Source organism: Centroberyx affinis, unplaced genomic scaffold, assembly GCF_046629955.1.
Source record: "Centroberyx affinis isolate AG114_WGS23_722 - 3 ecotype Tasmania unplaced genomic scaffold, CSIRO-AGI_Caff_v1 ptg000298l_1, whole genome shotgun sequence".
Lineage (NCBI taxonomy): Eukaryota > Metazoa > Chordata > Actinopteri > Beryciformes > Berycidae > Centroberyx > Centroberyx affinis.
In genome coordinates this window covers 72164-85000 of record NW_027278976.1, presented here as the reverse complement: position 1 = coordinate 85000, position 12837 = coordinate 72164, and the positions used below count along the sequence as shown (strand labels likewise).

The 12837-nt window shown below is 42.0% G+C and overlaps 1 protein-coding gene across 2 annotated transcripts in view; it reads left to right on the top strand.

Annotated features, from left to right (window-relative positions):
- The window catches only part of spock3 (SPARC (osteonectin), cwcv and kazal like domains proteoglycan 3), an 18411-nt gene extending 7566 nt beyond the window's left edge, over nt 1-10845 (top strand). Inside the window, exons 3-12 of one of the 2 annotated variants that reach the window (XM_071515054.1) lie at nt 2732-2740; nt 2850-2889; nt 4386-4494; nt 5398-5506; nt 5694-5802; nt 6085-6198; nt 6678-6899; nt 7503-7565; nt 7681-7818; nt 8455-10845. In XM_071515054.1, the coding sequence (XP_071371155.1) occupies nt 2732-2740; nt 2850-2889; nt 4386-4494; nt 5398-5506; nt 5694-5802; nt 6085-6198; nt 6678-6899; nt 7503-7565; nt 7681-7818; nt 8455-8612 (1071 nt within the window). In that variant the 3' untranslated portion in view covers nt 8613-10845. The remainder of the gene's footprint in view (nt 1-2731; nt 2741-2849; nt 2890-4385; nt 4495-5397; nt 5507-5693; nt 5803-6084; nt 6199-6677; nt 6900-7502; nt 7566-7680; nt 7819-8454) is intronic. The other variant, XM_071515053.1, reaches the window with a different exon arrangement.
- Nucleotides 10846-12837: the final 1992 nt, after the last annotated feature.

The window sequence follows — 12837 nt, the reverse complement described above, 5'->3', positions numbered from 1 at the left end:
AATAATTCAAAATTCTCTGATTCCAGCTTCTTAAATGTGAATATTTTCTGGTTTCTTTACTCCTCTATGACAGTAAACTGAATATCTTTGGGTTGTGGACAAAACAAGACATTTGAGGACGTCATCTTGGGCTTTGGGAAACACTGATCGACATTTTTCACCATTTTCTGACATTTTATAGACCAAACAACTAATCGATTAATCGAGAAAATAATCGACAGATTAATCGACAATTAAAATAATCGTTAGTTGCAGCCCTAATCGCAGCCCCACTTACACCCATAAGATGGGTGTATTCTTTCCTAAAAATCTTCCCTATAGTGCAGCTTTGAGGTAAAAAGTGAAACCTTTTACCCTGGCTTATAGTGTTGAGTGAGTGAACAGACACATATACACACAGGTGAAGAAGAGAGAGAGAGAGAGAGAGAGAGAGAGAGAGAGAGAGAGAGAGAGAAAGATATATTGTACCACAGTTAGAGTTACAGCAGATCCCTTGGAGCCAGAGGAGCTGGAAGTTTAACTACATTTTGCAGCAGCTTGGTGGTAATTCAACTTCAAATCTGGATAGTGCTTTTAGAGGTTTATTACTTTTTTCATTTTGAGGCGTAGTTACTCCAACCATCAACTGGCTGTAAAAGAAATGAAAGGAATTGCATTTTTTCAACCTTTTATTTCATTTACTTACAAAGACACTTTATTTCTTTATTTTAAGTTTACATACGACAGACCATCCAACAACCCAAATTGTGTTTGGTTTAGTTTTCGGTCTCAACTGTAGACTGTAGATTGAAAAGACAGCAGCGATGGACAAAAAGAAACATTCCTTGCACTTCTTCCTGTGACAAACCCAGATAGGGTTATTTGGTTTGGAAGTGTCTGGCAGGCAGCTGGGGGCGATAAACACAGTGAACATTTCTTGCACCTTGTTTCAAATGACATGTTTGTTCACATCCTAAACAGTTCTATTTTTCACAGTCATGTGATTTGTATTGTATGATATTGCGGATGCAGGTATGATATTTTTTGGAAGTAGTTTGAAAGTAGTTTGAACAACAGTGTGAGTGTGTGTGTGTGTGTGTATGTGTGTTTGTGTGTATGTGTGTGTGATATAAAAAAAAAAGAAAGAAGGCAGACAGTTGAGATGAAGAGGACAGGTTATTATTGTGACAGAAGGAGAGAGGAGTGACAGCAGTGCTCCTGAAGCCAGAGGTTTTCAGAAAGAAAAGCGTTGATGCCCAGAGACAGAGAGGAGAGGAGAGGAGAGGAGAGGAGAGGAAACTGGAGGAAGGATGGACACTCTTGACCTGAGAGCGGGGTCAGTGAGGAGGAAGCAACAAGCTCAGACTCTGAGGAAAAACACACACAGCTCACAGTTTCTCAGGCACCTTTTCAGTATGCATCATTAGCCAGCTGCTGCCTCCCTGAGTGCGCCTTCTTTTTCTTCTATTAAAAGGAAAGTAGGCAGCCCACTCACCTTTAGTAAATGTATTCTTTATTTAGATAGTGGGAAAGTAGCTTCAATCCCAGGACAGTGGGGGCAGCACATGTGGCTCCAGAGGCAGGCGACTGAACCTCTTGACTGTCTAGACCGTAAGGAGGATAACGCAACATCCGGCCAATGGTTGTAAGCTTTTAAAAATTCAGTAATGCATTAAAATATGTAATAACTTAGTGATATGTCATTTCTACTTACATTATTTCACCCATTTTAAGAACAGAACGATTGGCAAATGGGATTCAAAAATCTCATTCATTTTTGTCATAGGCAGGAAAAAAATATTCTGGATATAATCACATTTGGGAGCCTGTTTAAGGCCCGATCCATAACTTCAGTGTGGTGCCCCCTGTGGAAACACTGTCACACCACTCCTGGCTTTAGTTAAATTGTGATTTATTCTCCCTCTGAAATGCCAGATCTGAGCTTTTGATACAAGGGCTGACACAACTTGACAGCTGAGTATTATATGAATGAGTGTTTGTAAAGACTAGAGTAAAATAGATGTATAGAACTAAGAAAGTTCCAAAGGCACATTTTCTGTCTGTACGTCAGAAACTATATTTTGTAGCCAAACTGCACTCATCATAATTTTCCCGTAAAAGGTTAATTCTAAACGTATGCCTGACTTTACTTCACCTCATGCCTACCCCTAACCTTAAATAGAGATAGAAAAACTGATTTTTGTGATGATCAGTTTGTAAAGGTAAAGCCATTTTTGAAACGTGAAATCATTTTTAAGCGGTTTCAAGTCCATTTTCAAAATGGAAGCCTGTAACCGTTTCTTATACAACTTCAAAAGCATGCTCCATAACAAATGTATACTGTGTGCACATATCATAATAAGTTCATATTCCTATGACAGTTTGTTGAAATTTAATCTGTTCAGTTGATATGATACCCTCCCTCTGTTCCTTATGTGTGTGTTTGTGTCTGACAGGACAGCTTATGCTCTCTTACAAAATTACATTTAGTGATTTAAGGGAGTGTGAAGTCACTTGTAATCTGTCACTGTCACTATCACAAGTAATAAATTAGCATGTTTGATGGCTAAGTGCTGCTGTCATGAAATCGACTAAATGAATTCATGCTCCATCTGTTCGCATTTGAAAGTGTGTGTGTGTGTTTCCTAGCTTTTCATCTGTTCATGTCATTATGCAAAGTTTCCACCCAAAAAGCACAACATAATCAAAATCAATTCCTTGTTCCCTCTCTCCGTAATGCTTTCTCATGAAGGAAGTGGAGGTTTGTATGACTGCTTACAATCTTAACAGGTCTGTTACACACTTCTTGATCTGCACGCCATTTGAACACTTTTCTAACGATTTAAAAAAAATGGTTAACTCTGTTTTAGGAGCCTGGAACATGGACTCCAACCAAGCCTTTCGATCAAGGTGAGTGTGTGAGAGTGTGTGAAGCTGGGAGTGGTAGTGGTGTTGGTGTTGGCTGGGTGGTAAATACAGTAACTAAAACAACAACAATACCTCAATGCAATGCATCACTGCAGGTATCACATCAGATGCACCTTCCGTAAATCATTACGCTTCATTACACTTTCTCTCTTCCTTGGGACTCACACTCATGAAAACATACTCTAATGTGTGAGATTCTGCCTTCCAGACCTCTTTCCTCACTTTGTGTGTGTGTTAGGTGTGTTATGTTTTTTTTTCCATTATATCACCCTGTTGATAGATCTAGAAGATGGCAGCTTAAAAGTAGGATGGCTTTTATATTCTTTCTTCATCTTCTGTTACTTAATTTTCCTTTTTATTTGATCTAATGGACACTGATGAGCTCACACACACACACACACACACACACACCATGACATAAACACATTCACTCTCATTTGCTGTAGCCTCATGTAACAAGATCACAGTCACACACAAGCAACCACACATTAGCGCAAGCACACACACACACACACACACACACACACACACACTCGCGCGCACGTGTGCACACACTCAAACACACAGTCATGTCAGGGAAACAATAGCATTAGATGGAGCGTTGGAGGATGGAGGCAGGATAATCTGCCAAAGCTGCTCAGGGATTACAGTAAGGTTCTTTAGAGCAGAGGTCACCCACAAACTGTACTGAGATCAGCTGAAGCCTCTGATCCTGGACACAGGCACCACATTCAATACTGATCAGGAGTCAGACACAGGTAGCTTGTTTTGACCAGCAAAGATCACACCCTCAGCCTAAGATTCTGGTCTAAAATCAGCTCTCACCTGGAAAGCCAGATATGATACGCAGCTGTGGGATCTGATACTGGATCAGTTTGAGGATCTCTGCAGTAGCACCCATGAGACCGAGACTCAGTACAGGCAGATCTAAGGTCAGAAATAGCCTCTCTAACCAGTTCCATCTGTTTTTAGCTGTAAAGATACTTAATGGCATTACTGCTTTGAGTTCAGCGTGAGAGAGAGACATTGGCTGTATATGTTGCGGGACAGCGGATAGAATGAACACACACACGCACTCACACACACATACACATAGGAGATTACAGAAACACACAGATAAGCAAATTTCATACTTTAGGGAGATTGTAGCCAGATCTGTAACACCTATCTAAGTATCTTGGATCTGTAAAAATGAATGAAAGTAAATGGTTTGACCTGCCATTCATCTAGAATTAGAAAGAATAGAATATATATATATATAATGTAGTGTTTCTTAGTAGAGTTTTCTGGATGCTGTCTTTCTATGTTGGCTACTCCTGAGCTTACTCTGTTCTCGTGACAGGTATTTCTGTGAAGCTCTTTAAATAGAGAGGTTATTTCGGTCACACACACACACACACACACACACACACACACACCACACACACATACTGTATATAAAACACTGCTCTCATATCACTTTTCTTTGTACCCTCCAGGCCTTGACCCAGCCAAAGACCCCTGTCTGAAGATCAAATGCGGTCGCCACAAGGTGTGTGTGGCTGAGGATTACAAGACTGCGACCTGTGTCAGCCAGAGGAGAGTCAGGTAGGGGACGCACATGCAAACACACTCTCTCTCCTGCTCTCAAACACACATACACACACACACACACACTTGTTCTCTCAAACACCTCTGTGTTTGAAAGCTCTCCTCTGTAATGTGTCTTCAGAGACTTCCACAATGAAGCCAGAAATAAAACAGAAATATCAGTGGATTAGGAGCAAATCAACTCTCTTTCTTACTTTCTATCTCTTTTCGCTTTCCTCCCTTTGTCCTGCGCACTTTCTCATCCTCTTTCAGAGAGATAGAGGGGGAGAGAGTGAGGGAGAGAGAGAGAGAGAAAGAGAGAGAGAGAGAGCATGACGAGCACCACCAGAGGGATGGCTGTTTTTCTGTTTTTCCAGCTGGTCTGCTGGTTGCCCAGTTCTCTTGTGACTGTTGTGTGACATTACTGTTTAGTCCAATTACCCTAGCGCTGGCACTGCCTTACAATGGACACCAAGTCCTGCCAAACAATATGAATGGACTGTGTGTGTGTGTGTGTGTTTGTGTGTGTGTGTGTGTGTGTGTTTCTGTGCATTTCTGTCTGGGACACTGCAGACTGGACAGAGGACAGTAACGCCATACTGACCTCATTTCCCATTCTTAGCAACAACACAATCACCGCTACACAGTGCAAACAAATCAGAGAACATTACACACAAATCCTAAATCCTTGTCTTGTTTCTGACATTATTGAAAAAGTAGACAATACAGATACAACATGTGTGGAAAACATATTATTTTTTGAATGAAGCAGGGAGAATCAGCAGAATGAAGTCAGAGTTCAAATAGGAAAAAAAACATATGACATCCCTTCATATGGTGACAGTAAGATGTTTAGTGTGTGTGTGTGTATGTGTGTGTGTGTGTGTGTAAGACTCAAGTGTTTTGGTGTCTCCTGTCTAGTTTTAAGGATGCCGGTTTGTACCAGAGCCCAGGTTCAAAGTGCACACCCTGCCCAGTGGTTCACCCCTCTCCTGTGTGTGGAACTGACGGACACAGCTACTCCACCAAGGTGTCTGCACGCAACACACACACACACACACACACACACACACACAATCACTCACTGTCTCCCGGCCCAAACGAAAACAGCTGTGTACACACAAATTGCATTTTTCATTTCCTCATGATGGGACACGCATCTCGATCTGACTGAGACTTCCTCTTTCGTCCGCTCTCTCTCTCTCTCTCTTGCTCAGTGTAAACTGGAATACCAGGCGTGCATCACCGGAAAGAAGATCGCTGTGAAGTGCGCCGGGATGTGTCCTTGCCCCTCTCAGCCCGAACACAGCTCCGCCGAGAAGAAAGGTACGCAAACGTGCACACACACACACTGCAAGCTGAGATACTTCACACAAGAACCATTAAATTTTCCGTAATGATCAGTTAATGAGTCCTCCAAAGTACTCTAGTCCTTCTGTTTAGAGAGACCAGTTTTCAGCCAGGGTTCACGCAACCGCTATTGGCAAGCTTCTGCCCTGCTGCAGGATCACTGAGGAAGACACCGGGGGGGAGTGGGGGCAATAAAGCATCACATTATTATTGCCATTATATAATTCTCCTGCCTCTGTGTGTGTGTGTGTGCTGTAGTGTGCAGCGAGTCGGACCTGAAGGAGGTGGTGAGTCGTCTGAGAGACTGGTTCAGAGTGCTGCATGAGAACGGCAACCACAAGAGAGTCAAGATCCAGAAACAGGAGAAGAACAGTAAGTCACCGGGTGTTCACGTGATGTTGAGGTTTGGTAGTACCTTGGGTTGTGTGGCTTTCTGGACACGATAAAACCCCCAAATCAGCGATTCTCTGTTATCTGTTGCTCCGGTAGAGGAGATTGGAGAGTTGCGTTTTTTTTTCTCTCCATTCACTGCCATTGTATGGAGGAACAGGTGTTTATTAAACCTGTCAGTTTGAACAAGTGTAACACAGAAATCTGGTTGGGGAAAATGTATGCCGATGGAACGAATAATGTAATAAGTTTACCACTAATTGTAAATAGACGATTTTGGGGTTATATCATGGAAGCTACACAACCCAAGGTACTACCACAGTTCAGCATCACTTTAACAGCATTCCCTGCAGGTTCACAGTCAGTCATTGTTACACTCAGATACCTGGCTACATGTGACAACATGGGGCATGCTATATTTTCCATCTAACCTCTCTCACCTTTGACCTTCACACCTCCAGAGTTCGACGTCGGTGCATCACCCATCTGTAAGGACCCCCTGGGCTGGATGTTCTCCCGCCTGGATACGAACTTTGACCTGCAGCTGGACCAGTCGGAGATCCAGAGCCTCTACCTGGACAGGAATGAGCCGTGCTCCGACGCTTTCTTCAGATCCTGCGACACGCACGCAGACAAAGTCATAACCAGCTCCGAGTGGTGCACATGCTTCCAGAGGCACACAGGTGCAGTTACGCTTACAGGCATTCACACTCGTGAGCGCAGTTGTTATGCAGCTGTCACCGCACCACGCAATACACTCCATACACAAACTTGTCTTCTTACAGTCATACATTTCACAAGGATTTTTTTAAGCTAGGGATGTGATGCTAAAATGGGATGATCGTGATTTCATTAAACTGTAACATCAAACACCCTCCAGCCAGTCAGAATGCTGTATTCTCCCAGGACATGGTACAGAATACATTACTGCACAATACAATACAATACAATACAATTCATTACAATACAATACAGTATAATACAATGCATTGCAATACAATACATTACAATACAATAAAATACATTACAATACATTACAAAACAATACAATACAATGCATCAAAATGCATTTTTGTGTGCAACCAAGCTGAAAATTAGTTTTTGCTCTCAAAGATATTCACAGATGAGTCACCAGAGCCGCGCTCCTAAAAGCAAAAGACAGGGGGACAACATCATGACAAAAGCAAAAGTAAACAAAGGATGCACTGGTTCGCTCAAAAAGATGCACTCCCAGAAAAGCAAACTTCTGCAGTTTGTTAACAGCGTCTCTTGTCTCTTTCTTTCAGATTCCCCTTGTAAAGCAGAGCTGTCTAGCATCAACAAAAAGCAGGCGGGGAAGAAGCTGCTTGGTGAGACACACACACGAAACGAACACACACACACACACACACACACACACACACACACACACTCTTTTACCCTGACTCACTGTGTGTGTCTGTGTGTTTTGGTTTGTATGTGTAGGTCAGTACCTGCCGTCGTGTGACGAGGAGGGTTACTACAGGTCCCACCAGTGCCACAGCAGCAGTGGCCAGTGCTGGTGCGTGGATCGCTATGGCAACGAGGTGGCCGGCTCACGCACCCACGGCCCTGCAGACTGCGGTAAGTAAATTATGACACAGTTTTACTTACACAGTGAGTAGCCTATGCTGTGTGTGTGTTTCTGTAAGAGAATGAACAAATATTTCCAATTTCAAAACATCTGAATCATGGAGGAAATCATTCATAGACAGAAATATGCCGCATTAGTGTCCTTGTGTAAAAGAGTCAGCACACACACTACCAGTCAAACGTTTGGACACACCTGATTTGAATGGAATGTTTTTCATTCTCTTAAAGCCATTTTGATCTGAAGGCTTATCCTTAAATGCTTCAAATGTGTTTCTTAGACAAATATAAATAGTGAAGTTGATGCCTGTGTATGAATTTCTTTCCAAAGCCTTTGTCTTTCCATTAAGACAAAGGGCGGCTACTTTAAAGAATCAAAAAAAAAAAGTAGTAGCCTAGTTAGTTTTGATTTGTTTAACACTTTTTTGGTCACTGCATAATTCCATTTGTGTTATTTTATAGTTCGATGTCTTTGCTATTATTCTAAAATTTGGAAAATAGTAAAAATAAAGAAAAATGTGGTGTGTCCAAACTTTTGACTGACTTAACCTCCAGTTAAGTGTATTTATTTTACCCTCGCCTGTTTGGCCAAGGCTGATTTGGTTTATCCCCCATTTCCCGGTTGGGCAGGCGTGGTTCTGGAATCTTCCGGAGACCTCGGGAGCGGAGACTCCCTGTTCTCCGACGACGACGAGGACTCCTTTGTCCTCAACGACCAGGCCGGGATGGACGACGAGGACGACGAGGACGAGGATGACGACGACGACAACGACGAATATCTGTCGTAATTTCAAAAAAAGAGAATAAAACAAAAGAAAAAAGAAAACGAGAAAACTGTTCGTTTTGGTCAAACTGCACGTTTCTAGGTGACTCCCCAGGCAGATACTTAATCGTACTAACAGCCTATGGACTACTCTCTGTGTATTGTTTGTTCATAAGTAAATACCAATATTCCTGGCAGACGTTTATGATTTCTCTTCCTGTCTAATATAACATATTATTGGTTAACGGCACCCGTTCACCCGTGTGTCAGCCAACCAGAGAATATGACAAGGACTATTCCACAACCAATCCAGTGCTTTGGATATGGTCACATGTGCAAAGACCTCTCCCCTCATTGGACAGTCCATGTCTTCTAGTGTGTCCTGTCCCTGTGCAGCACTCTGATGCCTGAGCGTGCCGCTGCCTGAGGCATCATGTTACAGAGATTTCTCCCCTCCTTCATCCCCTCATCTGTTTCCTCTCCCCCCCCCCCCCACCCTTTATTCCTTATCTAATGTTCCTGTTGTATAGGTGGGATGTTGATGATGTAGATAAGAGAATATTGCACTCTTTAGGTTTCTTTTGATCCTGATTTGCGAACTATAACTGTGTGGAAAAGCAAGATAAAGAGTTAGACATGCTTCATTAGAAGAATTAAGGCAAAAAAAAAAAAAGCAGTGCAGTGTGAGTTGGATAGCAATCGGAAGCGACGTGGCGAGCTGTTTTCACTGAGACACAAATCAAGACGAATCATCTCAAAGGCTTCGCAACAGGAAAAGTGAAATTACTGGAAGGGAAAAAAAAGACTGCAGTGTTGAAAAAAAAAAAAAAAAAAAAAACATTATCTATTTTTCTAATCCATTGTTTGATGAATACAGAAGATTAAACAGATTTGGCCGTAGCATGTCTAATACCGCGTGTTGTAGTTTCACTCTGTAGAACCAGAGGCTAAACCTTTGTGGAGAAACATAATGGGAGTTTGGGGTTGAAATATTCCCTCAAGCGTGAACAGATGAAGCTACACTTACAGAGTTATAAACTGCTTACGCCACAATCTTTTGAAAAAGTGTCATGAAACTGTGGGCTGACCTTTTATACGTCAGTGAGCTCAAAGATAACCTTGTCGTGGCTCGGCATAAAAGACGGGTTTTACGGTGTGAAATTTTCAGATACAGAGTAGAGCATATAATATTTAAATGAAATCTTGGCGTCATAACGTGATTTGAGCACACAGTGTGTTTCAGCAACTCTCTTACACACAGAGTTGTGCACTGCAGACCTGCTGAAGGAGTCTGGCAGGGTGTTTGGGGGTGAGGTGTGCCTTTTGTTGGTAAGGACTGATGTAGAAGGAGAAGCATGCGTACTGGACTGGACCTGACTTAAGCCCGTCATTACACTGCATAAGAGCGATGTTTATGTCATGAAGCGAAGGGAAACAAAGGCTTTGGTATGCCTAGTGTTTTGGGTCTCTCTTACGACGGCGTTTCATATAGGCCATATTTCAGATCTTCTCTTTTGATTTGTTACATAGAATAGCTAGAATGTAGAGAAGCACAGAGATACTTAGCAGTTAAGGTATACAGTACAAACACATACTTAGATTCTGCTGGAGTTGAAAATGTTTTATATATTAGTACAGTGGCTAGACAAAGCTTTGGTTTAGACAGCTTTATAAAAAAAAAAAAAAAAAAGATGATCATCTTACCAGTGTTTGCTTTTTATTTTGTTTCTAAAGCTTGACTTGTACCTGATCTGCTCTTAGTACATATAAATGTGTCAGGGCTGGAAAAACTGGTTTGAAACTGATTCCAGATGTGTATATTCATGATAAGTCCTGTGACTGTCTTGTGACTGTGACTGTTACGTTTATACAGACCTGGGACCAGCTGAACTCGTATGTTTATTTTTAATTAGTAACCTGCTGTTGGGCTCCATTTTAAATCAAACGTCTTGAAATTCCATGTTAAGACCTGAAAAGTGCCATCTATTTTCCAACAAGAATTTTTCCCCTTACTCCCCATTCCTTTTAACTTGGAATTTCAATTCACTCTATGAATTGGAAATACATTTCAAAGTCTTAGAGTGTGTTGTTTCATCGGTGTGATGACATGCGAATCATTTTGATAACCTCTGACACTGTAGCCACTCTCAACCAATCACACGCTGTCATCACAGGTCTGGTATAGTATTGTTTAAAGGTTATGATACAGATGCATTTTTTACAGTGTATGTATGATTTGCTGAAATAAAAGCTATATTGACCAATGTTTGCTTGACTGCGTGGTCACGAGTGTTACTGGGAGTATAGACATGAGCACATATAGCGTCCCACATATAGCGTCCCGTTGGTTCCATGTAGCCAGGTTTCTGTTCCATGTCCCATGTTTCAGTTCTCTATTCCATGTAATGGTGACAGGCTATTTCATGCTATACAAGTTGACTAAGCAGGTGCATCCATGAGTAACTGGGCAAGGTCTAGTGTGAGAGGGAAATGAGACAGTGAAACTTCATTCATTGCTATGCAGTTGTTGAGGCATGGCACTGTTTTGAGGTTTCTGAGGTGAAATGATTCAACATGTGCAATAGGTGTAAATTGAAAACAGCTAAGTATACTAAAACACTTCAAGCCGATTTGTAACGGCACCTTGTAAAATTAGAACTGAGAGAGAAAACTGACAGAAGCCAAGAGCGACAAACTTCACTGCTCTCCCCGTTGGTGAGGCAAGGCAAGGCAGCTGTATTTGGATAGCACATTTCATACACTGAGGCAATTCAAAGTGCTTTACACTGGTATGCAATGACTTATAAGTGCAGGGAACATTATTGCATTATGGAGGAGGACAACAGGTGAATATTTTATGAGTCACTGTCACACCCACACCCTACATGCGTGCACATACACAGCATGTACAGATACGCACGAGTGCACACACAAATACACAAAAACATGCACTCACAATCTAAATGAATTTGTACAAGAAAAGGCAAATTCGATGACCTGGAAGTAAAGAGGGGTTTTTTTTTTCCATGAGAGCTACAGCCTTTTCACATGGCCCAATGTTACAGTTGCAGCCTGCAGGAACTCAAACAATGTGTGTGTGTGTGTGTGTGTGTGTGTGTTGGCAACAGAACCTGTCCGCAGCTCCAGATAGGGAAGTCACTGGATAAATATCAAACAGTTTTCCTCTGCCTGTAAGTGCTGACCTTGGAAATGAAGAAAGATACCATCTCTATGGCTAATTTTCACACAGTGGAGCTTGTTTTTGGAAACAATCCAGAAGTCCAGAAGTAAAAAGTGATCTGCCCAGGTACGGGCAGGCAGTGTGACTGAGCACTGATAGGAAAAGGCTCAAATTACAGGAAGCAATTTTGATGTCCGGAAATCAGGTTTCTTTGATAAGTGATACTATTTAATGTGAGCTCTCCTTTCACTCCCACACACTGTTGCCTGATGAGATATTGTTAGGCTGAGTCGTAATCACCACCTGGCTTAGTGTGTTTGTCATGATGCATTGATGTACTTCAGTAAACTGTGTATTTCACAGTACTGTGTCAACACAAAAACAGTACTATCTCAATTTAATGTGAAAACATTAATCTCATAGTTGCATTTTCTCCACATTAACCTGCTGAGAAAGTGTATACAGAATCCCTACAGACTCCACTCCATCAGTCATTGACCTACCAACTGGAGTCTGGAGTAGTTAGGCCTACTATAATAGCAGTGACTACCCGACTAAATTGTGCTCAAATATTACACCTGATAATCATGCATTTTTAGCAAAGACTTAGGTCCTCTATCTTTATTTTTATGCAGTAACATACACTGGGAAGATGTGCAGCTTGGTGTGCTTTTTATGCTTCTGGGGTTTGAGGCACATTATAAGAGCTGAATTAAACATGACGATGAAGTGTGTGTGTATGTCCGTTCTCTCCGATTATGATCCCTTTCCTTGCTCTCTGTTTCCATTTTCCAAAAACAGCTCTACACTGCGTTTGCACACGCACAGTGGCATTGTGGGCTGTTTCATTGTCTGCATTCAAGTCTTGCTTGTGTACTAAATGGAAGCACTGTTGAAAAGGCCTGAGCTGAGCTTATAGGGCAAGCTGCTGAGGAGGCAGTATTGCTCGCTTTAATGGTTAAGTCACTGTTGGTCAATACACACTCTGTCTCTCACACACACACACACACTTACCGGCCTCACGTTACTGCGGCTGAGTCAGCGCAAACAATACACTGCCATATAGGAG